General features: G+C 43.6%; 1 protein-coding gene across 5 annotated transcripts; it reads left to right on the top strand.

Annotated features, from left to right (window-relative positions):
- Positions 1-1,047: 1,047 nt before the first annotated feature.
- On the top strand, positions 1,048-26,716 carry MXD1 (MAX dimerization protein 1). Of its 5 annotated transcripts, XR_002480831.2 has the most exons (7): positions 1,048-1,366; positions 2,118-2,217; positions 7,047-7,076; positions 21,200-21,314; positions 23,032-23,191; positions 23,473-23,717; positions 25,157-26,716. XR_002480831.2 is itself a non-coding variant. In XM_044918571.1 (6 exons), exons 1-6 carry the CDS (start codon positions 1,294-1,296, stop codon positions 23,658-23,660), a joined length of 663 nt encoding a protein of 220 aa, XP_044774506.1. In that variant the 5' UTR covers positions 1,048-1,293; the 3' UTR covers positions 23,661-26,716. The 5 variants fall into 5 exon arrangements, 3 of the variants coding, with proteins under 3 accessions (XP_044774506.1, XP_021554753.1, XP_044774507.1); XM_044918571.1 differs by having other exon boundaries at positions 23,476-26,716; XM_021699078.2 differs by having other exon boundaries at positions 23,473-26,716.
- Positions 26,717-27,400: the final 684 nt, after the last annotated feature.

Genomic DNA, 27,400 nt, shown 5'->3' with positions numbered 1-27,400 from the left:
AATTAAAAGGGAAGGGAAGACTGTAAGAAATTTGGGTCAAAGAACCTCGGGATTCAGCCCCAATCATTCTGTAGGTGCAGTAAGTTTTTGAGCTTTTGAAGCACCCCCTCGCGTGAGGGAGTGATTATGCCTGCACTTGGGGTAGGGGTGGAGAGTGCCATAAAAGACGCGCAGGGCTGTAAACAGCCGCCCGATTTCACCGCTTTCTGAGAAGAGAAGAAACGCTGGGCGGCGAGCATTCAACGCGAGCCAAGCTTTTTCCTTCAAGCCCCACAGCCACGTGGCGCCCGCGGGAGCCCAGGGCCCACCAGGTTGCCGGCGCCCCTCTCCCTTCAGAGGGATTCGCGGCGGGACCCACCGCCGCCCGGGTCCCGGGAAGCCTGGAACCTCTGAGACCGTGGCCGCCAGACCAAGGGCTCCGGCCCGGAACCCGAGCGGGACAGAGCGCCCAGGCGACGCGCGGTGCCAGCCTTCCACTCGAGGGATACCCGGCAGGCCCTCGGAACTTTTCCCCGGGGACAGGTCCAGGCAACAGGTCCGAGGCAGGGCCGGACAGAGCCGAGCTCCACGGCGGCCGGTGAATCAGCGCCAGCGCCCAGGTCAGCCCTCCCAGCCAATGCCAGATCAGGGGAGGAGTAGCGGCGCCGCTGATCACCAGCCACTCAGGGCTCGCTGGACCCGAAGAAAGGTGACGTCATCGTAACTGGGAGGTTTCAGCCGGCTCCACCAATGGGAGATAGGCAAAGTGGCTCGCTTTCTGTAGCTCTGGGCCAATACTAACAAAGCAAAAGGGGGTTGTCGGTATAGAACCAATGGAAAACAGGGAAGGAGCACGAGGCGGAGTTGCGAATCCTGTCACCAATTGGAAAGGGGGGTGGAGCCCGGGCCTTGTCAAGCATGACCAACCAGAGAGAGGAGCGGACTCTAGTAGGCGGGGCCGTAATGCTTTTCCCCAATCGGACAAGGTCAGGGGCGGGGCATTCTTTTGGGTGCCCAATGAGGAACGCAGCCGAAGCGGGCCTGTCAAGAGAAGGGCCTGGGGGCGGGGGGATGGTGAGTCGGAGATAAACACTCCGCGGCGGTGGCGGCTGCTGCTCTTCTTCGGGTTCTGTCACGGTGTCGGTGGTGCCCAGCTCACCGGCCCCCCCCCCCTTTCTGGCGAGCGTGGTAGCCAAAGAGGCTCTCTCAACCCTGCTCTGCGGGGTCCACAGCAGGGCGCGGGTGTCCGGCGGCGGCGGCGGCGAGCCCGTGGGCAGTGGGGGTTGGTCCCGCGGCTCCGGCCCCCGGTGCAGAATGGCGGCGGCGGTTCGGATGAACATCCAGATGCTGCTGGAGGCGGCCGACTACCTGGAGCGGCGGGAGAGAGGTGCACGGGGTCGGGAGGGGTCCGTCCCGAGCCGGGGTCGGGGGCTCTGAGGGGCCCGGCCGCGGGGTAGGGGCGCCCAGACGCTCTGGGGGTGGTTGGAGGCGCAGAGAGCGCGACCGCGAGCGCTCCCAACCCCTCCAGCTCTCCCCACGCGCGGTCCGAAGGGAGGCCGCCGCTGCCCCAAAGGCAATGAATGAGGGTGGAAAAGGGGCCGCTGCCCCCCGGAGTCCGAAGCGCCGCCCCCCACCGCAAAGCAAATGGGGTGCCCGGGGTCCCCTCGGCCAGGCCCTTGGTTTACCTCACCGGGGCTCGTCCTGACCGGCCCCCAAGTGGGCCCGGCGCCCGGTCTCCCAACTGGAGGAGCAGCGATTCCCCTGCGCCCCCCCCCTTCCCCGCCCTCTGGGTTCCGGGTGTTTGCCCCGCACCTTCGCCTGAGGCTGGTCCCACTTAAAGCACGCCAACCTGCTGGACGTTGCCAATGGGGAACCCAAGCTCCATGAGCTTAGCGACTTGCTGTGTCTTTCTCAACAATGAGCAGCTGGAATGCTCCTTTACACCTGCTCCGAACTGAGGGTATTCACACAATTAAAAAAAAAAAAATCATTGTTCTAAGAATTCCACCTTGCATCGTTTGTTTCTTAACACAATATTCTTTTAATGAAAAATAAAATTTAAAAAGGAAATACTGTGGAGGGGAGAGAGTATTGAATGTTCTAGGCTCATTCATTAACTGGATCCTTCGGTTTTCTAGAAGCTGAACATGGTTATGCCTCCATGTTACCATACAATAACAAGGACAGAGATGCCTTAAAACGGAGGAACAAATCCAAGAAGAATAACAGCAGTAGCAGGTAATTTGGTAAATATTTCTCTTTTTCTTTTAGATTATAGTGCAGATGATACGAACTGCAGAATGGAAGTTGCCTGTTGTGCTTATGACCCAGTAAATATGTTAAGTAGCAATCATGATTCAGTAAGGCACACATGGTCTTAAGCCATTGAGGAAGCAGCCCTTCTGTTTGGGTTGAGGGGACAGAAAAGAGAAATGGAAATGTTTTATATTTCTTTATGAACTTTTAAACTTAATTTTGCTTTTCTTCCCTTTTGGAACAAAAATCTCTGGAAACTTCCAGTGAAATTAGTAACAATGACAATGTGTTGCCTTCAGAAGTTGCAGATTCAGGGCAGGTTTTTTATAATTGAAAATGCTGGACATTATCCATTTCTTTTACTTTTCATAGTGAAGATTTTATAAACATGTTAAAGTATCTGATTTAGCGTAGGTGGTAGGATTTCATATTTGACATGTAAATGAAATGCAGTGGTTTGTCTCAATCTGTTACATCTATTTATAATGGCAAAGAGGAATGATAGAGGTTAAAACCTGCCTTTTTAGTGATGGAGGATTAATATGCAACAGTCCTTTTATGTTAGCCTTATAGTTCTTAAAATCTGTGAATTTCACTGGGAAGTATGTGGATAATGGTCAGTGAAATCACGTTAAAACCCTGACTATAGTTCCTGGTACCTATGAGTACTCTATTAATGCTACTGCTCCCTTTTTTCCTTCTTTGCCCTTAAAATATAAGTTAGGTAGGAAATCTGTTAGGTCTATTTACTTACACCTTTCATTCCAGTAAATTAAAGTCATTCACATTTTCATCACTGACTTAGAATCCTTATTCCTCCCTGCAACTAACTGTATTTGGTTAGCCTCTGTGGCATAATACAGACCACTGAAAGCCAGGAGGTCCCACTTAAACCTAAAACTCACTTGTTCTTGCTGCTGCTTCTATCCTTGATTCATCCCATTGTACTTAGTGTTGGTAGAACCACAGGATGTGAACAGCACACATGTACTGAGCTCTTGACTAAGAAGGCACGTGAGGGATGAACCTAGTAATTAACTACCCTGTGGTTTTTCCTTTCCCTCCCATCTTTCACATTACCTGTGAAAGCTACCTGGTAGCTAATAGGTCTGTGTGTGGGTATTAAGGGCCTATAAGAAGAATGTTAATACTTGTATTATGCAGTGGTATAAAATGATTTAGCTGTGTTGCATTTTGTTACAGTATTTTTAAGATTTTGTTTGGAAGAACTTTCAAGCCTTTTGGTTTATTTTTCCTGAAAAAGGTAGTCCATTTGTTGCTTTTACTTTTGTCCATTCATGATTTGGGACGAACTGTCCACCTTACTAGTCAAGGCTTAATCCTTAGCACTTTATTTTTCCCTAAGTTTCACAGGAAAAGTAAAGTGAAACAGGAAAAGTAAAGTTTTCTTTTCACTAAGTTTCTCCTAAGTTTGGAGGAGGTTCAGTGGTGGGGAGAGGAAGAGAAAGGGATGTTGAAAGAGAAGTAGGCTGGTCCCCAAAGGTGATTAGGAAAGAAAAATAATGATAATTGAGAACTGCAAGTCAAGAAACAGATTCTTTCTCTTTAATATCCAGTGTTATTATGGAAAAAATAGCTGTAACTTCTGAGTTTTGGAAAAGCTCTCTTCTGTTAATGGGCTTGGTTTGTTTTCCATGGTTTCAGACTGGAGGCTATCACAGTTTCTCATATTCTTGACTAATAATGAATTAGGGTAATATCCTCAGTGGTGCAAGGATCTCTGAGAGACCATGATTAAACCTGGAGATGGCACGAAGCAAACATGAAGCAAGAGCAGGTTGTTTTGTTTAAATGTGATCACTTCCTTCATGCCCTGTTTGGAATGACCCTTACCTGAGCAGTGAGACATCACCCCAGAGAATGCAGTTTGAACCCTTGATTTGAATTAGACTTCTCTCCAAGGCCATGTATGGTCAGGATTTTGAACTGAGGTAAGGGCGATGGAGAGATCACTGCTGGTTTACATAACCACCAGATAATAGTTTATTCTTGTTAATTCAGGTTGAAATGCTGTGCTCTTTGCTTGTAGAGTCAAGTCAGGGGGCTACTTTTCCTTGGACAAAAAAAAAAGATTTAGCCACATATCCAACTTCTTGGGAACTAAAAATGCAGATCCTAATCCAGTCTCTCTAGCTGCATGTTTAAAAAACAAACAAATGAAATTGTGAATATTGATTGTTTCAGAATTATCCAGAGAACTACTGGAATACAGGGGAGGTGGAATCTTTTTTTTTTCCTACGGGTTTTTGAAATCAGTTACTAATTATTTAGAACTGAAATCCAGAGTTTTTAGAGGTATATTTTGTAAAATTGCAAAGCAGGCTTTGGCACTCGTGAAAGAGGAAGTTCAGGACCTGCCACCTAGCTCTTTTATGCAACAGTGGCCATATAGCTGAGCTGACATGGAGAATCTTTTTGAACCCAAGAACTTTTTCCATTCTCATACACTGTAGTTTGGCTTAGTTATCTTTTTGTAAGTAGGCTCCACCTCCAGCGTGGAGCTCAATGTGGAGCTTGAACTCATGACCCTGAGATCAAGACCTGAACTGAGATCAAGAGTCAGACGCTTAACTGACTGAGCCACCCAGGCGCCCCTTGTTAGAATATATTTTTCAATGGTGACATTTGACCTTTACCAGTGATTCCAGAGTTATCAAATCTTTTCAGTAACCACATGGAAAATAATTTTGACACAAGGTATCTATGTATTCTCATAATACTTTAATTAAAAATATAAATGTTTACCCATTAACAGTTGGCAAGCAATCTGATCGTTTTTGAAAGGCTTATTTTCATTAAAGACAAACTCAGTTTCAGTCACCCAAGTGCACTTCAGTAATGCTTTAGCCATTAGATGTAAGTCCCCTTGTAAAAATCCCAATGTGTTAATACTCTTAAGTAATCAAATAAGATCTGTAGTTACTGAAACTGTTCAAAGTCTGGAAGGAGTTGTCTGTCCTACAGAATTTGTTAAAAAGTTTATCTTGGGGATTCAGAATTTTTCTTATATGTATCTTCAAAGAATCCAGAAATTTTTGGTAAGAGTGCCCTGTGTGCTATTTTCTATAATCAGAGATTATATTCTTTTCAAATATCCACCCTTCTCTCTCCCACCACCTTCCTGGAATGGTCCTTGCCTACAGTTAAACGGGGAAATTCTGACCAGCTGCTATCATATACTTTCATCCATTTAAAAAATCTGTCAGACTTTGAACTTGTTATTCCCTGTTAAAACTAAAATGCCACGTGCTTTAAAGCCAAAGGTTTGTAGTGCAGGCCTGACTCTTGTTAACTGTGATAGCCTGCTGGCCATTGCAGGAAGTAAACCTTCAGGAAAATGTAACTGAAGAAAGTTGAGGGAAAACCAAGTGAATCAATGTAAAGCTTTTAAGGTAACCAATTTTGGGGTCCTTTACCTAGGAAACAAATATTCTAAAACTTAAAATACTGTAATTATTTTCTTGGTTTTTCTCGTTAATAAAAATCGGTGTCCCAAGAGCCTTGTGGAAGAGAAGTTTTATTGCTGGATTGGAAATTTCTCATTCCAAGACTATAAACCCTCCACCACCCTTCTCTGGTGTGAATGAACTTGGCGGTGGTTGCCCCCTGATATAAATGAGTGGCGGAGCATTCACAGAAGTCCTGTTTCTCCATGATTACTGTTGAGAATTCCTCTGTATGCCCAGGAAGGTTCTGGCCTCAGCCAGGGTGTTCTCTCCTGAACGGGTTAGATTCCGGAGAATTTCCATTAAGAAAGGTCAAGATTGAGCTCCTTTATAATGCTGGGATGTTCCTCAAGTTTATAATTAGGGAGGAGTTGTGTGAGGACGACACAGTAGTGGCCATATTGACTGACTTCCTGTGACTTCTATGGAAACCTGTCCATAAATTCTTAGACCAGACCTTATATTCAAGGTCAGCTATAAACACTTTAATAATAGGATTTCACATCCACCATAGCTTTTGTCCAAGGCTCTCTAATCACTTTTATAGTTGCTACCTCATTGATCTGTGTGTGTTCACTAGATAATTGACAATAATTTTTACTCCCATTTTACAGCGGGGTTAAACCAAGGACAAGATGGTAAAGAATTTTATTCTACAGTACCAGTTGGTGGCAAAGCTAGACTTCACATTTCACCCTCACTGTGGCTTTCACCGGTCTGTATCGTCTTTATGTTGAGCTAAGTTTTAGAAGCCCCTTCCTGAAATCATTTGGGAGCTGTTCACCAGTAGCGTTTTGCAGGAGGTTGTACATGATCAAATAATTACGTCAGGGAGTAGAAAGATTGAGGGGAAAAAGGATTATTTTTATCCACTTAAAATTGTATCCTATTGTTAAGCAACTTAGCATAAAATTTTGGCATATCTACTACACCTAGAAAAAACTGCAGGACTAGGAGGAGGTGCCACCTCCACTCTTCTACCCTCAGCCTGAAGAAAGCTTTGGTGTTCTATAACCTGAATTCACATCACATGGCGCAGCTGTTTTTCTCATTGTATAAATAGGCCCCTTTTATTTCCTTTCTTCAAATGGATTACATTTCCACTAGGGATTGCATGCCTCTTAAGTTTGTCACTTCTCCTTGAACTCTATTTTACATATTTACATTTACTTAACTCCTCAAAGGAACTGATTTCTTTAGCAGATCCCACTGAGTTTTTCCTCCCTTTCTGTTTTCTCTCCTACCAACTTAGGAGAGAAGGAAGTTAAAGTAATTGTATTGGTGCTGAAATAGTTCTTTAAGACAAGAAGAATCTTACTGTTTTCTTATTGTTCCCTCTTTCAGATCAACTCACAATGAAATGGAGAAGAATAGGTGAGTTGGGGATTTTGGGGGTGGGTTGGGGGTCCTTTTGATGTAGTCCCTGATCCTAGAGACTTGGATGCTTTTCGTGGGCTCTTCCCACAAGTAACACCTGATGTAAGAGTTTCCTCAGGCCGACTAAGCAGCACTACCCCTAAATCACTCAGGTAGATGAAGGGCTTGCAGGTTCCGGAAACCACACCCCCAACCCTCACTCCTGCAACCCACTCCTCCTAAGGAGGGCCTTCCTGGGTGACTGTTTCACAGGCCAAAGCAGTTTAGGTCATGAGCAGTGTTTCCACAGATAGTGTTTTTTAAAAAAATTACATGCTACTGAATATAATTGGTAGTTCTGTCTTAAATCATGTACACACCCAGATATATATAAATATACATATGTGTGTGTATTTACAGTTTACTTGTGAATAAAGATTCTCAAAAATCAGGCAAATATATGCATAGCACAAATTGGAGATGGTGATTCACTAGAGGAGGTCTGCCACCCACCCTTGGATCCATCTGGCTTCCTGAGTTGATCTCTCTCACCTGGATTGCCTCTTGCTGTTTGTTTAAGTCTTTATTTTCTAAATCTGGTTTGCCCCTCCTTCAACGATGTAGCCTAGTGGTTCTTGACTCTGGTTGTACATTAGAGTCACTTGCAAAGCTTTTATTTTAATGTTTTTTTAAAAAATATCTTTGTATTACACACATGTATACATCTGAGGAGAAGGAACAGATTTTATTTCTGCCAATTTTATAAAATAACATACAAATCTTCAAATATTTGAGAACAAATAATGTAATCAAGTCCTATGTGTCCATTACCCAGCTTCAACAATCAACATTTTGTTAATCTTGTATAATCAAAACTACCCCTCTGCATGGAGTATTTGAAAACAAATCTTTTATCTCTAATAAAGACTTTTTAAAAAACAACCACTTTTACCATGGTGGGTGGGGGGTGGAAATAGTAATTCTTTGTGGAGCTTTAAAATAAAGAAAAAAAGAAACCAATGCCCAGACCTCACCCCTAGCAATTCTGATTTAATTGGTTTGGGTTGAGACTCTGCTCTAGTATTTTTTTTAAAAGCTCCCCAGGTGATTCTTATGTGCTGCCAGGGCTGAGAACCATTGAACAAGCTTCATTCTGGTCTCCGAGCTCCCATCAATTTGAAATACGGGCTACCCATTCAGATTGAGTGGCTTTCTCGGTGCTCTGCATGAATAAGATGATGTGTAATGATGGTTCTGTAAATACATATGGTTTTTTCATGCAAACCTTCTTTGAAGAGGGAGCCTGACTCTGAAAGTCAGAATCTGAATGACACTTTTCATCCGTGAAAGGGCAGACTGACCTACTAGGAAGGAGAATGTTGGAACAGGGTGAACATTTAGCATGATTCCGCTGAGGAACTCTGTGTGTGCGTGCATGTGCCTCCCTGCACACGTGCTTCTCCCCATCCCTCTTCTTCCCTTTTACTTTCTCTGATTGTGACTGTGTTTGAAGTCAAAGCTTCGTTTTTGCTTTAGGGATTTCCAGATCATGAATTGGGAACTCGAAAGTATCTTTTAAGGTGGAAAGGTAATCAGATGTGGCTTCTCTTTCTCATCTTTAGATTCTTAACTTTCTGCCTTTGGGGTGAACTGGGTAAACTGGGATTCTTTCTGCTGAAAAGTCTTCTAGTTCTTCTCCCGCACCTTACGTAGGCATTTATTTTTTTATTCCATTAGACACTCATTTTTGTTATTAAAATTTTACCCCTTCAGGCAAGGGCTCTTTGCACTTACTACAACTTTATGCCTTTTACCTCTGCAAGAATGCCACACAATGTCAGTTTTACCTTTTAGCAGTTCAGGGGTGTTTATTTTTGCCTACAGTGTCTCAAGAACTTGCACTCAGTACTAGGTATTAAACGAGTTCGCACTGGGGGTATTAAATCAGCATGGTCCCCTTCCTAGAGAAATGTTGTCTGTCTAATGGGAAAGATGCAGAGACAGTCTGAATGAATATGCTATGGCTCAGATTGAGGTATACATGAGAGGCTATGGAAGCAAAGAATCTAGAAAACTGGATTTGGAGTCCCCACTGGGCAAGCTGCTTCTAATTCAGACTGCTTCCGTGTGACCAGTCAACTTTTGCTCGCTGAAGAGTTATCTAGTTTCCTTATTGTCCTTTCTTTTTTGGAATTTGGTCTTTTAAGGTCTTGATAATTCTTTCTCTAGTCCAGAGCATGTGAACAGAAAAGAGGGAAGTAAAGACTCAAATTTCTTAATTTAACCAAAATTGGTTGCTGCAGTCCAGGGGAGGGACTTAAAGTTGCCCAGCTCTTCTCCCCTTATGAGTGTAGATGCTTAAGAATCTTCGGGTTTTGAAGTCAGTTCAACAGCTGCTCTTGTAGTCTCCCTGGTTTTAGTAGTTGACGCCTATAAAACAATCCCGCTTTGCTAAGTGCATATACACTTTAGCCATTTTTTACCTTAAAACATCACATAAAAAGATTGACATGGCTCTCAAAAAAACAAAAAACAAAAACTTAGGGAAAGACCTTCTAACAATGGGAATTTGTTTTCCTCTTTGAGATTGCAGAGTTGATTATACTTGGGTTAGATTTTTAAACAGAAACCTTTTCTGTGGCACTTTAGAGATTCTGAGTAATTGGTGTTCGTTAGGACTCCACAAAGAGGACCATATACTCAACACTACCACTTTAATATTCTTGGTGTTGGTAGGAACATACCCCACCTCCACCATTCTAGAAGGCTTGTATTTTCCATTCTCTAGATGAGGCATTCATGGAGCACTGAAGATGCTGTGTCCTAGGTGCTGGGAATACAGAGCCTGATGAAGCCCAAGCCCCTGGGGTGAAGGATTCAGTTCATCAGCATAGATAGGAGCATCTGTCACTCGGTCTGTGCTTCTCTGAACTGTAACTGGTCGTTGTGGGTCTAGCCTCCTAAGGAAACACTTTGAGTGTGCGGTTTTTCTTTTTAAAACTAATTTTACAGGGATGCCTGGGTGGCTCAGTCAGCTAAGCGTTTGCCTTCGGCTCAGGTCATGATCCCAGGTCCTGGGATCAAGTCCTGCCTCAGGCTCTCCTCTCAGGGGCAAGTCTGCTTCTCCCTCTCCCTCTCTGATCTCTCTCACTTTTGCTCTCTCTCTCAAATAAATAAAATCTTTAAAACAAACAAAAAACCAACTAATCTTACAGAAAATCTTGAGAAATATAGAAAGTCTAAAAACAATTTAAATCATCCATAATTCTAGCTGCCAGAGGACAGCAGTGGAACTTTGAAGTATATCTCCACAGTTGTTTTTGGAAAATAAAAGTATAGTTTAGTGTAGAAAATTGGGAAGTTCCAAAAAGCACAAAAAATATAAAAATCACCTGTAATAGATCTTGCAGCAGTAACAGCTGCTAACATTCCTGCTAAGTTCTGTATCCATCTAGACTTTTGTGCATACTTTTTTTAAGTCAACATGGGATCATAGAGTAAATAATTTCTATCTTCGGGGTGCCTAGGTGGCTCAGTCAGTTAAGCATCTGCCTTCGACTCAGGTCCTGATCCCAGGATCCTGGGATTGAGTCCCACATTGGGCTCCCTGCTCGGCAGGAAGCCTGCTTCTCCCCCTCCCGCTTCCCCTGCTTGTGTTCTCGCTCTCGCTGTCTCTCTCTGTCAAATAAAATCTTTAAAAATAATAATTTCTATCTTTTCAAGCTACATTATGAATATTTTCCCATGTCCTTAAGTCTACTTTTCTTTTTTTTTTTTTTAAAGATTTTATTTATTTATTCATGAGAGATAGAGAGAGAGAGGCAGAGGGAGAAGCAGGCTCCCCGCGGAGCAGGAATCCCGATGCGGGACTCAATCCCAGGACCCTGGGATCATGACCTGAGCTGAAGGCAGACGCTTAACCGACTGAGCCACCCAGGCGTCCCTTAAGTCTACTTTTCTAACATTACTTTTAGTGAATACCCTGTAGTATCTCATATGGATGTGCTGTAACTCATATAACCAATCCCGTTTTAAGTTCTTCCCGGTATTTGGCTAATATAAACAATACTTCCTTAAACTACCTTGTAGATAAATCTCTGTCCAACACCATAATTATATCCTTAGGGTAAATTTATAGTTGTGGAAATAATGATATACACATTGTTGTGGTTTTCGATGTTGACTACTGGATTGCCCACCTGGCAGGTTACAGGCCTTACACTTCACAAGGTGTTAGTATAATCTAAGACCTTCATGAATTTGATACATAAAAAACAAAAGCCGACAACTTGTTTTAATTTGCATTTCTTACATTACTAGCACAGTCAAATAATTTTCTCTTCTTTGTGTGTTTGTATTGCCTGTTAATAATCTCTGCCCAATTTTCTACTCAGGCGTTTGGTTTTTTCCTTATTTTGAAAAGATGATATAATATGAAGGATATATATGAAAGAGATCACCCCTTTGAGTATCATATTATTGTCCAGTTTATCATTTCCTTTAAGAGAGTCCATTTTCTCTCACTGTTTGAACTTACTGCTTCTATTGTATATTAAATTCTTGTTCATGGCTAAGTCTATTTCTAGACTGGTTCTTCTATTCCACTGCTCATCTGCTCTGCTTTTCCTGTGCCAGTGAATATTGTTTCGGTCATTGAGGTTTTATCATGCACTTCAAGATCTGGTAAAGCAAATCCCTACTCCTCCCTTCTTCTTTTTTTTTTTTTTTTTTTTTTTTACCATGTTGTTAGCTATTTTCACTAGTTTATTTTTCCCTATGAATTGTATAGTCAATCAATCCATTTCCCCAACCTCCAAATCCTTTTGGGATTTTCAAAATCAAAATTTAAGAATTTCAATATAAATTAACCTTTAAAAGTTCACGTTCGCGTCTAATCTCTTTCCATCCAGGATTTGGTATGTGACTTTATTTATTGAGATCAGTTTTCTGTCTCTAAAGTTTTATAGTATTTCCCCGTGTATCTTGTATATTTCTTTTAAAAGGTATTCCTGCATTTAAAAATGTTTAAATCATGGGCGCCTGGGTGGCTCAGTTGGTTAAGCGACTGCCTTCGGCTCAGGTCATGATCCTGGAGTCCCGGGATCGAGTCCCGCATCGGGCTCCTTGCTCAGCGAGGAGTCTGCTTCTCCCTCTGACCCTCTCCCCCTCATGCTCTCTCTCTCTCTCTCAAATAAATAAATAAAATCTTTTTTAAAAAAGTTTAAATCACTATTGTATTCCCATCGTAATTACAAATTTTTGCTGGAATAGAGAAAATTTTTGAATCTTGTTGTTGTTATATGGCTTTGTTGATGATAATTCTACTATTTTCCTTCTCTTAGCTGGGAATTCCTCTGGTCTGAATGCCTTTCAGTAGCACTTCAGCAAATGGAGACTGACTGCATATAAGCTGCAGCCAGTGGGTCAGGAGTCAGGTGCTAGAATGGACTTTTTTTCAAAAGAAGGCTCTGGCATCTTCTTTAGTAATAGACACTCGTTTTTCTGGAATGGTACATATGCAGGCCTTGCTGGAATTAGGCAGCTGGTCTAGAGAGATTACCTCTGCTAGAGTCTTCTGACCCCATGACAAAAGATTTTTGTGTGTGCTCTGTGAGGAGGACTCAGCAGCCTGATCTAAGCTATTACTTTCATTTGGTTTAACAGTATTTCAGTGGCATCTGGTCTGGTATGAGAAACCACTGCAGTCAGGTCTCTTCTGGCAGGATATTCTAATTTATTGCGGGTCCCTATTGTTATATTGGCTTTTCAAATGGCCAAGCTCCTTCTGTCAGAAGAGGGTAGGGGCATAACTTTTGCACTGGGCCCGAGTTGTGGTAGGCATTGCACCACTCTTACTGTTTCTGAACTTTCTTGACCACATTCAGATTTCACTCTAGGGTGTTGTAACAAATCCGCATTGCTTTGTTGCCACATGGGGCTAAGGGCATGGCCTGGTTATTACAAAGGGATGTAGTTATCAGTGTGCAAATCTGGCCTACATTGATGGTGTGGAAGAACACCCAGATTTGTACCGCTAGAATCTATCTTTCTTGGACTACACCTCTTGGATAGATGGCATCTGCCCTTGGAAAAACTTGGAGAAAAGACATATGCTGCTTATTCAACTAATTTCCTGTCCCTACTGGAGCAGTGGGGGCACTGCCTGACTTTTTGTCATAGACATTAATAGTCAAAGGGTGAGAAAGCTAGCAAGTACCAACCGTAAGATGTGTTGTGTACATTTTTAAAATTGGGCTCTAGAAAGGAAATATTAATGAATATACTATGTATTTCATACTTTTAGTAGAGAAGTGATCTTATAACTTCAGAATATAGCCACCGTGAATTGCTATTTATGCCTTGTTCATGGAGTGACCTGTTCCCATACAGCTGGCATATAGAACTGCCTCTGTATTTTTTATAAGGATTACTATCACAATTATCAAAAATCTTCAAAACCTTCCGAGGTTCCGGTTAAGTTGGTAGTAATGATGCATCTGGCAATTATTTATAAAGGGATCATTTTAGGGAAAGGAGGAGAGTACATTTTTCCTCAAAGCATGACTTGTAGTCTTCACCTGGACCTTTTGTTTAACCCAGTAATGCTCTGTTGTCAACCCCAAATCTGGAGAAAGTATCTCTTGTGACCTGTAATCACTTTTAGAGAGTAAATTTTGACCCCATGAGATGATTTGTTTCTTCTTACTCACTATACCAAACCTGTTTTTCTCACTATACAGCTCATACATATCTGAAATCTTTATTAAACCTCCAATTATCCTATAGAATTTATGAAGCTATTTAATTGGCTAATTCTGTGCCCACACAAAGCTAGGAAATAAGATGGTGAAACTTTAGAGTTAAATAGGCTATTGTTTATTGTTTGCTTTTTTTCTTTAGTGAAGAATCTGAAGCCCAGTTTTAATGAGAAGTAGTACTCCGGTCCCGTGTATCATGTTTGTTAGGTAGGGCGTTTCTCAAAGAGAAGGGACATGGATTGCCTAGATACCAGATTCTACTCTCAGGTCAGCATCTGCAGATGTATTATTATTTCTAGGCTCCAGTGGGTTAACACAAAATGGAAGTCTTGGTCTTTCCCATTACTTTGTAATGAAAGAACAGTTGGATATATAGGAAGTGTGCTGTGTGTGAATGAATGAAGAAATGAATGTGATCTATTTGGAAAGGGAAAAAGCAGGTTCTGATGGTCTATGGAAGCTTGACAACCTTTTAAGTCAAACAAGATATGGGTGAGGGAAAAGAAAGAATAGGTTTGGTAGAGGGCAAAGGGGAGCCTGTTCTAGAACTTTTAGTGAGGGCTGCTATTTGTCATAGTCTGAAGGCAGCTCAGATCAGTAATTTGCCATAATTTGTTTATGTTTGATCTCCGACTAAATTTTAAGAAGCTCCAGGGCAGGGACTTGATCTAACGTGACAATGTGTCCCAGCACCGATGAAAGTGGCAGCGCACAGTAATCTCTCAGAAAGTGAATGAGAGCCAAGTGCATGGTTCTAGATTTCCACCTGTGAATTTAACTCCTTCTCTACCCCCTTCGCTGGCCGCCATCCTGTACGCTCTGCTCGGACCTTCTAACTCTTCTTTGCGTCCTGTCCTACACTCTACTGTGAGAGCGTTCAGTTATATCTCCAGTTAAAAAAAAGTAATCTGACAGCGGTGCCTTCCTCCTAACAGACACACACATGTGCCCGGTTGGATACCATTCCCACTCGTTGGCCACATTCGGGCAGGAAGAACTTTTGGGGTAACCTAGCAAATTCAGGAGCACTGGCTGCAGATGGCACAGTCTATCTATGGTCTTAACTCTTTTCCCAGTTTATTCTCCAGTTGACAAATCTGCTGGCCTGAGAGGGAGAGAGACACGGATAGACTCGAGGGAGCTTAAGTCTGGAGGCAGAAATAAAAAGAGCAGCATTCAGAACTGTCTTAAGAGCACGCTGGCTAGCCCAGGTGCCTTCTGTCGGTGCCCAGGGCTCTGGTAGGAGGTATGCCTCCAGCAGCCTAGAGCCTCTTCATTAATGACTTCCGTTCGCTTGGATATTTAGTTTTCCATAATTCATGGCTGACAAGACTTAAGGAAAACTAACAACAGAACAGTGTGGTATCAAAACATATATTTAAATCTTTAATATATTTGGAATTTATTTTGATGTTAGTCTTCCCACTCCTCTATCTTCCGAACAATCCATGCTTTTCCCAAGGATTTGTAGTGTTACCTCTGTTATATGTTAAATTCATACCTATTCTTCAGTCCGTTTCTGGGAATTTTTTATTCTGTTCCCTTGATTTATCTGCCCATTCCTCTATTAGTGTATACTGTTTTTTAATTATTAAAGCTTTATAATACAATTTATCTGGTATAGCACATTCCTCATTCTTTCTCAAAAATCTGGCAATCCCTTATACATGTATTCTTCTAGATGGAATTTAGACTAATTTCCCAGCATTAAGAAGAACACTTGGGATTTTTTCCCCCTGGAATTATGTTAAATTTGTAGACAAACTTGGGTAACATTGGCATCTTTGCTTTTAGGTTTCATGTCTAGGAAGGTGCTACTTTTTTCCATTTATTCAGATTTTCTTGTCTCTCAGCAAAGTTTTATAGTTTCCTTCCTAGAGATCCTTCCTAAGCTGTTTTAAGTTTGTTCCTAAATATGCTCTCCTTTCTTCTTGCTGTTGTATGAGAGAGATTTTCGGTGCTTTGGATATAGATAGCACATCCAGAGATGTGCGTGGACTTCCAAGGTCAGTCTTTGCCCCCATACTTTCCTTGGGCTGTTTGCAGTGCAGCTGGGGCAGGGAGAGTCGGGTGCTCTTCAGATGCTTCCCTCCCAGGCTTGGGCTCCCTTCGACCCAAGACTCTACATGATGTGTGGCCAAGGAGTCTTCTCTTATGCATGCATTAGCTTTATAAGATCCTTGCTAATTTTTTGAATTTTTTTTAATTCCAGTACAATTAACATAGTGTAATATTAGTTTCAGGTGTATAATACACTGATTCAGCACTTCCACACATTGCCCAGTGTTCGTCCCAAGTGCCCTCCTTAATCCCCATCACCTATTTCCCCCATCTCCCTACCCACCTCCCCTCTGGTAACCATAGGTTTGTTCTCTATAGTTAAGAGACTGGTTCTTGGTTTGCCTCTTTTTTTTTTTTCTTTGCTCATTTGTTTAAATTCCACATGTGAATGAAATCATACAGTATTTGTCTTCCTCTGACTTATTTCACTTAGCATTATACTTTCTAGTTCCATCCATGTCATTGCATGCAAATGGCAAGATTTCATTCTTATGGCTGAATAATACTATGTTGTGTATATATTTATACCACATCTTCTTTACCCATTCATCTACCCATGGACACTTGAGCTGCTTCCATACTTTGGCTGTTGTAGATAATGTTGCTTATAAACACAGGGGTGCGTGTATCCCTTTGAATTAGTGTTTAGTTGTTTTGCTCTAGTAGTGTGATTACTGGATAGTAGGGTAGCTCTATTTTTAACTTCTTGAGGAACCTCCATACTGTTTTCCACAGTGACTACACCAGTTTGCATTCCCACCAACAGTGTAAGAGTGTTCCTTTTTCTCCACATCCTTGCCCCCACTTGTTTGTGTTTTTGATTTTAGCCATTCTGACAGATATGAGGTGGTATCTCATTGTAGTTTTGATTTGCATTTCCCTGATGATGAGTGATGTTGAGCATCTTTTCATGTGTCTCTTGGCCATCTGTAGGTTTTCCCTGGAGAAATGTCCATTCATGTCTTCTGCCCATTTTTAAATGGATTATATTTTGGGGGCGTTATTGTATCAGTTCTTTATATATTTTGGGTACTAGCCCTTTATTGGATATGGCATTTGCAAATATCTTCTTCCATTCAGTAGGTTGCCTTTTAGATTTGTTGATGGTCTCCTTCACTGTCCTTGATTTTTTTAAAATGTAAAAATAGTATCTTTAGCATAAGCAAGATCTGTATTGCCATAGAAAATAGGTTACGTTTTCCATTAAATTTCTTTAATGACAGAAGATAAGTGTTTTCTTTAAGGAAGAATTGGATTTTACCAGATAGCTTCTATCTACCTAGTGAGACACTTTTGAGTTTCCTATTGATTTTATTTTTTTCTTTTTTTAAAGATTTTATTTATTTGACAGCGAGAGAGGGAACACAAGCAGGGGGAGTGGGAGAGGGAGAAGCAGGCTTCCCGTAGAGCAGGGAGCCTGATGCGGGGCTCGATCCCAGAATCCTGGGATCATGACCTGAGCTGAAGGCAGACACTTAACGACTGAGCCACCCAGGCGCCCTGAGTTTCCTGTTGATTTTCAAAGGAATATTATGGTGTTATACAAATTGTTCCCAGTAATTATCGGTCACAGAAGAAACTAGAAAGAACAACAGCTGCCGTGTAAGAGCGCACTCCTGTCAGATCCTGGCCAGGGGCTTCCATTCCTTGTCCCAGTTAATACACCGGCCCTGTCGGGCGTGGTGTTCCTGTCTGCTGCTGAGAAAGCTGATGCCACGTGGAGTTGTGATCGGCTCAAGGTCACACAGGAAGTAAGTGGCAAAGCCAGGGTCCCAAACCTTTGCTCTTACATACCATGCTAACATTTGGTTGTATGGTGACAGACAGATTCAGACTATTAAAAGAACTAAAAACAAAATTTGAGATCCCTTTCAAAACCTTACTGAAGAAAAACTGTAGTTTGTATCTAATTTAGTTATCCCTAGTTATAGGGCACACTTGATTCTGAGCATTACTGATTATAGCTCAGATCAAAGATTGGTCTCTTTATGCTACTATAGACCAAAGGTGTATCTGTCCATTCAGAATAATTAAAGCAATATTTCTGAAGAGTCAGCACAGAAAGTTTGTCAAGGTTCATGACCTAGGTACAAAGCAGTTGGATCAGCACAAACAGAAGAGGCAGTTGGGAGCAGGAAGGAGCCAGGGTTTGGCACAAGCCCCTTCTGCTGGGGGTGGGGAGCAGGGAGGCAGCTCTTGGCAACAGGATGACTGGCTGAAGAAGATGGGCTGGGAGGAGGTCTAAGTAGGGATCAGACTGGGCTATTGAGTGGCTTCCTTTTAAGTACATGTGGCAAAACCTCTATTGGTTCCCCAAGGGGAAGTTAGACCTAGTTCAGAACAGGACACTGATCCCCTCCTTGAGGACCAGAGCCCTGGGCAGGGGAATAGTCAGGACTGGGGAGGAAGAGCTGAGATGGGTGCTTGTGTTACTTGCTCTGGATCTCGTGCTTCATGGGTGCTCTCAAGGCTGGCTGAGGGGTTGCAGATCCAGGGTGCAGTGTGCGTGCGTGCGTGTGTGTGTGTGTGTGTGTGTGTGTGTCAGGGTTGAGGAGCCTCAGAGGGAGCTTTTACAGAGGAGTCTGTTTGCTTATTTATCTGGTTCAGGAGTTGAATTTCACTATTACATGACAGAACCGAGCCTGCTCTGTAGACCTCACCCCTCCCCTGTGGTTGGCCTAGGTGCCAGCCTGGGGATGTCTGCAGGTGGGCAGGGCAGCCAGTGGGCTGAGCAGTGTGGTGCTAGAGGAGGCCAAGACAGGCACTACCAAAGACAGAAGTTGGCTTTGGATCTCGACAAAAATCCAGAAAAGCTCTGGTCGTACTTTCATAGAACCAGGCCAAAAAAAACACTGAATGAACATGTATTATCCTTAGCTTGAATTAGTCAAATGGCTTATTTCTGGTTTCACAACTGGAAGTCTTCTTTGGAAGAACCCACATTTGGGTAGTGAGAATTATACTTTCTGGGCTAGACTCCCTGTACAACTAGAAATGACGATGCATGGAAAGATGACTTTATTATATTTTTATCAGTAGACAAACTTCCTAAAAAATTTACATACTCATATTTGTAGATAAACCCACATCATAAAATGACTAATAGGACTCTGTTCTGAATCATGCAGTCTTTGCAGATAACAAGCTGAAAAATGTCTACATCTAATTTTTGAACCTTTTTTCCTAACTTGACAGTTTGTCTATAAACTTTGGGAGAAATAATTTGGATAACTGCATAAGTGACTATACTTTCTCATGGTGTTTCTAATATCTATTTTCATGACTCTTCTTGAATATTATTATCCAAGGTGAACAGGTACATTTTACACACAGTTTTTCCTCCTGTAGTGGTAGGAGGAGCAAACCTCTAATGGGAGACTTTGCTTGTGACCATTCCACATGGACAGGGTTTCAGGGCAAGTGGAAGTCTTGTCAAAGAGTAAGGCATTTTTGTACCATTAAATCTTCCTAGCTCAAGAGCAATTGCTGTATTCAAGTTTGTCAAGGCTTAGAGGGCCCTCGGAGAGTCTAGGACAGCTCCTTCGAGAGCTAGACAAGGAAGGAGGCTTGGAAGTGGAGGCGGCAGGGGCCTTGGAAGGATGTCTAATGCACCACTTGTTAGATCTGCCTTGGAGGAACATCCCGAAGTCTTGATATGAAAGGTGTGAATGGACTTCCTTGGTCATTATCATACATATGGACCTCTTGGAGCTTTCTGAAGCAGTTTTCTTTTAGTTCCAACTTTTGCTAATACAGTCAAAAATTTTAAGGGGAGCGGAGGGCAAATTAAGCTTTACGGTTGTCTCCTGGCTCCCGGGAACTCTGCTCCAGGTGGTTGTGTGTGGGCTGTGGGCATGTGTCTAAAACCCCAGGAGCCTAAGCACTGTTGAAGGTGCAGAGGTGGAGTAGAGATGGACTGTGTCCTCCAGAAGCTCACTGTCTAGTTGAATAGTGACATGACCCACTCAGCAGACATTTATTAAGGGGGGGGAGGGGCACCGTAGTAAGTGGCAGTCCAACTTTCTGAGGAGTTTGCAATGAATGAGTGGTTAAGTAGCAAATACCAAACAATTCAGGCAGAACCGTGAACTTCCCATTGACTAGTATAAACCATTAAGTGCTCAGAAAGTGGAGGAATCACTATGGGTTGGAATGGCCTGTGAAGGCTTTCAGGACGTGCTGGGCTGAGGCAAAAACTCTGATTTCTGGCTGTTTCTCCCATTCATGGGATCTGCTAGGTTCTCAAATAAAGCACAAAGAAAAGAAGTGTTAATTTCCAAAACTTTAGGGACTCCAGTCAGTCTGTGACTAAAGGTTCTCTCTTGAGTGGCTCACTGCAGCTTCTGCTTCCTCTGGCCTTTCTCCCTTCCTGCCCCGTCCCACTGTACCTCTGTACACCCTTCAAGGCCTACATGTGGTTATCTCTAGCTGTTCTGCATGCTTGTGTGGTGTAGCAATGCTGATGTGCTTTTTCCTTATTTTTAAAAAAATCTACTTTTTGAATAGCAGTTTACATAGTTGAAAAACCAGAAGATATGTTGTTCCGTAAAAATTAACTCCCTTTCCTTATCCTTGCCTATGCCCCGACTTCTCTCTCCTTGCGGTTGTTATTAGTTTCTTATTGTTCAAGATTTTTGTCCATATAAGAAAACATAATTACTTTTCCTCCATTTTGTCCAAAGATGGCATGTTGTATGCATGGTTTGATATCTTGCTTTTCTTCATTTCACAATATAGCTGAGAGTTCTTTCCTAGTAGTAAATAGAGCACATCCTAGTTCTTTTCATTGCTGCATAGTATTCCACTGCATAGATACATGATAATTTATTTAACCAGCTCCCTATTGTTGGTGACTTGGGTGGTTTTGATCTTTGCTATTTTAAAGCAAGCTGTAATGAATAACCATGCAGGTCATTCACATGTGTAAATACTATATACAGCAGTGTGCTAGTTCTAGTGGTCCGTGGATGGGAAAAGAGGAAGTATGGGTTGAAAGGATTCAAACCCTGGCATGTTCTGTCAGGTCACATCATAACCCAGAAACCTGGCAATAACCTGATAAATATGCCTAATAATAGTCGATATTAGTCCCTGCCCTAACACCTATTTTATAAAGAGACTTGAGAAAACCCCAGTTTTGGCTTCTCCATGGCTTTCACCAGAGTTGTCTAATTTCCAAAGCTGTTTATTTGGCCAGAGGTCATTGGTGGCATTTGCCATTACTGGGCCTGGGCAACTTCATACTCTTTTAGAACTTGTTCTTCCAGAGTGCCTTCTGGCCCACTGTGAAATTCTTAGTGCTATGTGACCTTGTTTTTGTAGGCGGGCCCATCTTCGCTTGTGCCTGGAGAAGTTGAAGGGGCTAGTTCCGCTTGGGCCCGAATCGAACCGGCACACTACATTGAGTTTATTGACAAAAGCCAAATTACACATAAAGGTAAGTATATCCTTGGGATTCCTTTTTAGCTTTACCTGTCTAATAAGGGTTTGTCTGTTTATGAGGGACAGCAAATGTGTATCTCCAGGACAGTCCTTTCCTCTAGGGAATCCTCCAACCTGTCTCTTAGATGATCTCTGGCATCCCAAACCCAACATGTCCAGAACCCAACTGAATATTCCTTACCCCTATGTAGAAGTGAAAGGGTTGTCCATTTATTAAGCCAGAAACTCTGGGTCATCCTTGCTAGCCCTTGCTCTGTAGCCATATATATCTAAGTCCTCTCCAAGACCTAAATATTTCACAGGCTTGCTCCCATTTCACCCACCGTCATCTACTGCAGTGAACTCCTCAGAGGCCTCCCTGTATTCCTCTGGCCGCCTCTGAGCTAAGCTCTGTGCCTCCTAAGAATAATCCTTCCAAAGCTCAAGTCAACATGTCACCCTGTTTAAAATTCATCAGTGGCTCAGGACAGACTGTCAGCATGCCTGCCCCAGGCTGTGTGACCTGGCCCTCACCTGCCTGTACAGCAGCGTCTTGTGCCCTATGCCCTTTCAGCCCCTTGCACTTGTCATGCTCTTACCACAGGGCCTTTGTACGTGCTGTTCCCTCTGTTTGGTATGCTTTCCCTACCCTTCTTCACCTAGTTAACTTCTTGTCATCCTTTAGATCTCAACACAGGTATCACTAGCTCAGGGAAACTTTTGCTGACCTGCTTATATCCTTCCTGCCACAAATGGAGTTATTATTGGCTCTTTCTCTCTTAGCACTTATCACAGTTGTCATCTGACCATGGTTTGTGTGACTGTTTGGTTGTCTCCATTGTCGGAGGAGGGGACGAGGTCTTTATGCTCACCTTGTATCCCCAGCACCTCCCAGAGGGTCTGAAAGGGAGTCCGCTTGTAGCACGTAGCTTGAATAGCAAAAGGTGAGGCAGTGGAGTGGTATTCAGACTCCTGCGAGCCACAGCCAAAACTCACTAGTAATAATCCTTTAGTCATTACTGGACAAATGTCACTTTAATTATGGTTAGTGGCATGCATACATGACAATTCTGGAGGGAAAAAGAACCTTTGTTTAGGGCAACATAACCACAGTTAAACAGATTTATAAAAACAAGTGGTATTTGGAAAGGCGTTTAAGCTCTTGTGTTGGACAATTTGGAATCAGGACTTCAAAAGACTGATTGTTCCCTGCTACCAAACAGAAGTTGATTGAGATTTGGAATAACTCGATATTGATATAATTAGATATATATGTTGATATATGTTATAATGTTATATAATATATAGAACATATTAACTGTTGCTAATAATATATAATTAGATATATGTATGTTGATATAATTAGGACACGTAGCTGACGAGCCCTACTTCTGCATGGCCCACGCCGGGCTCTAGTTCAGAGAGTGGGGTTCCGGGTGTCACCACAGACCGGGGGGGGTGGGGGGGCTGCTGGCTCTTCCCCGGTGTTAGAGGGGCCGAGCTCAGCCCCCAGAAGCCCTGTGACGGTGCAGGGAGCCGCAGCAAAGTCGGTGCTGCCGAGCCCGAGGCGGGAGGCCCCGGCCCCCGGCCCGCCCTGGGAGAAGTTAGACCACTGACACCCAATGGCTTCTGAGGAAAACTGCCCTATTTCGCGGCTCGAGGGCAAGATGCAGAGTCCTTGGCAATTTTGAAATCGGCCTGCAGGCTCCAACAACTACCGCTCTGACTTGCAGAAACTTGAAGACTGTGACAGAAAAGCCATTCACCAAATAGACCAGCTCCAGCGAGAGCAGCGGCACCTGAAGCGGCAGCTGGAGAAGCTGGGCATCGAGAGGATACGGATGGACAGCATCGGCTCCACCGTCTCCTCGGAGCGCTCGGACTCCGACCGGGGTGAGCGCCCGCCCCGCGCGCGTGCCTGTGCGTGCGCGTGCGTGCCTGCGTGCGTGCCGGCCTGTGCCTGCGTGCGCGTGCGTGCGCGTCCCCAGAGGCAGCGCCAGGGAGGAACGGAGACCCGGTTCGAGGTCGAGTCCCGGGGCCTCCCGTAACGAGCCCGTCTTTCCTTTTCGCACTTAGGCCCCGGGCCCGGAGCAGGGCCTGGCGGGGCTGGCGTGGGGGTTCGGCGCGAGCGCCCCGCAGCCCGCCCTCACCCGTGTCTCTTGTCCTCCCCACAGAAGAAATCGACGTGGACGTTGAAAGCACAGACTATCTCACGGGCGACCTGGACTGGAGCAGCAGCAGCGTGAGCGACTCGGACGAGCGGGGCAGCATGCAGAGCCTGGGCAGCGACGAGGGCTACTCCAGCTCCAGCATGAAGAGAATAAAGCTCCAGGACAATCACAAGACGTGTCTGGGCCTCTGAGAGCGCGGGGTCGCCCGCGGCTGCCTCCAGGAGGGCTGTGCCGGCCGAGCGGATTAGGTAGTGTATCGGACCCAGCCGCAGTCCCCTTGCACGTAAGCTTCCGTGTACCACCTGTACCAGAATCAGCTCTGTAAACGTTTTCCGGGAAGTGCTTAGGATTGTGGGTTTCTGACTGCATCCACTAGCTTCTTTCTCTCCATAAAAACCCGTCTGCCAGACTGTACATTCCAATCAATTTGAAGCACCCAAGAATTCTTAGGCCGAATAAGCAACTTTCACAGCTCAGCAATCTCCCCCTCTTATGTACTGTCCCCGGTAGTCTAGCAAACCTTTCTTAAAGTTTTCTGGCTGTGTTACTCACCTAGCAGAAATGTCCGAATGTTCTTGTGCTTAGCGAACGGAAGGAAACAAACTTTAAAAGTTGAGATCCTGATCTCAGAACTCCAAAGTAAGCTTTGAAAGCGGCATTTAAGAGCACTTCACCGTGGACCTCACCCCCCGTGAGGAGTCAGGAATACCTCCAGAAAACACCCTTCACACACACACACACGCACACACACCCCCTCCGTGCTAACTCCCCCGACCCGCGTGTGGACGGGAGCAGTATTTCTCACTTGAAAGGGGACACCGTGCTAACATGTCTTTGGGGTCGCACAGCTCATGCAAGTTCCAGCATGAACAAACAAGACGGTACAATCTCTCTGTGTGCAATGTTCTTGGGACCGCGCTGTGTACTGCTCTCCCAAGGCACGTTTTTCCCTCAAAGTTTGTTATGCTACTTGTCTCTGGAACATTTTTTTTTCCTACCTCAGAGATAAACGAGATCTCCATTTCCCACTTAACACAAAGTGATTATGCCTTTTTTTTTCACCCCCAAATAAGTGACATTTGGTCCAATTCTAATCTATTTTCCTACTTAACTTTCAGCAATAACTGAGCTTTGGCGCTAGCTGAGCTAGTGTCCATCATCAGTGAAAGGAAAAGTCCGCATTTCTACTCTCTGTTGCAGGTGAACAGGAGGGGATGGTACAGTGTTATCAGAATTCCTCTCCTTATTTTTGGATATACCCAGAAACTTCTTTATGGAGGCTTTTGGGTTTCTAGTTTAAAAGGCTGATCTCTCTTTTTGGTTATGATTTCTCCCTTAAGTGGTCTCCCACTTTGTAGCATTTTTATTTAAGCTAAAACAGAGCACATGTATATGTACATAAGACACATTAAATCTATAAATACTATTTATTCATTTTATATAAACTAATGTAATGGAAAACAAATTCTTATGACTTTGTGCTTTTATAGATGTTCTAGAAACTTTGTATGTAGGTATCTACAAAATTGGTTCATTCCCCCTTAATATTTTTGCATTCATATTTTTGAGGTCGAGGTTTTCAGCCTCTGGCAAATCTTTTTCATTGAATTTGAACCATTTGTAAAACCTGTGACGCTGAAACAGAGTGTGTGTCACAAAGTGACGAGAACATTCCTAAAATCCACAGACGCACTGCAACCTAAGGGCTCCACGGCTGAAGCAGCGGCAGGTGGGCGGGCGGCTGCCCCGAGCCCCCGCCGCCCGCGTTCTCTGGCACCCCAGCCTCGCCACGCCTCCGGCGCCTCCACCGCCTCCACCTTCCACACGACTCAAAGTTCAAACGCCCTCCACGCGGAAGCTCATTCTATACACGAAGAGCGGTCTAAACAAAGCAAGATTACTTTTCTTTCATTTTAATGATTCTCTACTGTATTAAAATTTTTAATTGGAAGTAGTTCGATTCCTAAATGATTCCAAAGTCATCTGTACTTCTGTTTTTGTTTTGTTCTGTTTTTTCCTGCATTTCAGCTTTGGGTGGGTGGGTGGGGGGAGGGGCAGGTGACACAAAGGATTTTTTTTTATTATTGGAATCTTTTCCAATGACCAGCTAAAGATTTGCACTGAAATACAACTTGTATGCCTTTTGCATTTTTAAAGCCTGCTTCCTGAATTAAGCAGAGTGATACTGTTCAACGAGCCAGCTCAGCCTGTAACATGTTTGAAAAAATATATCTGCACTTTGAGGTCCCTTTCAAATGCCATTCGCTAGACCTCTCAAGCGTTTTAATTGCTACATTCAAGCGCCTCACAAGTCCAAGATGCTGGATGCCGTATGGCATCGAAAACTCAAGACTTTGGGCAAAGCTTGTGGGCTTGCATTGGGGGAGGGAAGGGAACAGAATTTGTGTATTTGTTCGATTTAGAAATAAGGCATCTGAGAGATGCCGTTATTTTCTGTTTAAGTTAAACTGCATTTTTTGTCTTTTGGTTGAAATATGAAATGTACTGTCCCAATATAAAACAGTAATTATTTGACCTTTGCACTGTTTGTCTGGTCCTTTTCAATTTGATTGCATAGATAAATGTGGAAATGGATATATTTTTAATGCACTTGTGATAAACTGACACCAGGGTTAGACCTTACCTTTCAAAGCCCAAGAGGTGGACCGAATCGGCATGCGAGCTAGGCCTCTCTCTAACCAAAACTGTAACCAGCAAACTCAGTCTGAGGCAGCTACCCCGCCCCTTCCTCACGCAGCTCAGCAGCAGCCCTGATTGGCCAACCTGTCCTGTCATTCACTGATCCACCAGCGTGACTGTTCAGAGCTCTAAAGTCTTTTTGGTTGTTTTGGGGTTTTTTTTTTTTAAGCAAAATGAAAAAACCTTTCTATGAGGGTTGTCGGAGGGAGGGGATGGGCAAAGATAGAAACCCCAGCCTTTAAGACTTTGACAATTGTACGTAACTATAGAGGTGTGTAAATATAGGCACATGCATATTTTTATGTAAAATTGATTTTAAAAGACGAAATCTGTACTCTCACCGATACCATTGCAATGCAGATGAGAAAATAAGAGTATGTAGTCCAGTTTCATGCAGTGAGAAAATACATCTGGGGGATTCTGTGAACAGCCCAGAAAGCCTAGCTTTCCCCGCCGGTTGGCTTAGAACGGCAGGCGAAGCACCCAGGGGATTGTGTGTGGGTTTCTGCTGCTGAGCAAAGATCTTGAATTCTTCAAGGTGCTGCTAGTGACCACTGACTCCTGTGTCTAGTCACAGACCTAATGCTAGTTTGTGATGCTTTTTGAATCACTTTTTTGAGCAGGACCTAAATTCCTCTCCCAGTCTACCCCAGACTCAATTTCAGGGTCGGTCCAGTGAGCACTACGTAGGACCCTGACCCGGCATTTGGCCCCTGGAGCGGATTTCTTCTAAGGGAAGCGTTTTCCTTTAACCTTCCCCCCCCCCCAAAAGAAACAAAGGGCCCTTACCTGGGTTTCCTGTGGGCCTCTCTGATCCATCCCTGAAGTGGCCAAGAGCAGATCCTGGGGTGTGGGGGCGAGGGGCGGGGGGGAGGAGAAAAGTGTCAACTAGGTAGGATGGTGATGGTCAAAGTAACTGTCTAGCGGGGTCTTGGGGGTCACGAATGGGTGTTATGGGCTTTTTTCTTCTTGCCTCTGCCCCATCCTTTAAAGAGAAAACTTATTTTTGAAAAGTATATACATACACATTTAGGTTTTTATACCGTGCTGTATCGGCAAGAATACCACTTTCGTTGTGCTTTATATCTATTCTTGAATCTGTCTTCTCTTCCTTCTTTACTTGTTCCCCAAGCTGCTTTGCCTTCCTCCTCTACCTGCCCTGTGTGTTGAACCCCAGGAAGTCAACGGCTGCAAGGCTATTTCCTGCAGGCCAATCTGGGGTTGGTTTTTT

The sequence above is a fragment of the Neomonachus schauinslandi genome, chromosome 10 (assembly GCF_002201575.2).
Source record: "Neomonachus schauinslandi chromosome 10, ASM220157v2, whole genome shotgun sequence".
NCBI lineage: Eukaryota > Metazoa > Chordata > Mammalia > Carnivora > Phocidae > Neomonachus > Neomonachus schauinslandi.
Note: the sequence above shows the minus strand (reverse complement) of the source record. Positions and strands in the feature narration are given on the sequence as shown.

Coding starts and splice junctions, on each gene's coding strand:
- MXD1 (XM_021699078.2), top strand. CDS start 1,294: ATGGCGGCGGCGGTTCGGATGAACATCCAGATGCTGCTGGAGGCGGCC. Junction 2,218..7,046: donor AAGAATAACAGCAGTAGCAG/GTAATTTGGTAA, acceptor TCCCTCTTTCAG/ATCAACTCACAATGAAATGG. Junction 23,192..23,472: donor GCGCTCGGACTCCGACCGGG/GTGAGCGCCCGC, acceptor TCCTCCCCACAG/AAGAAATCGACGTGGACGTT.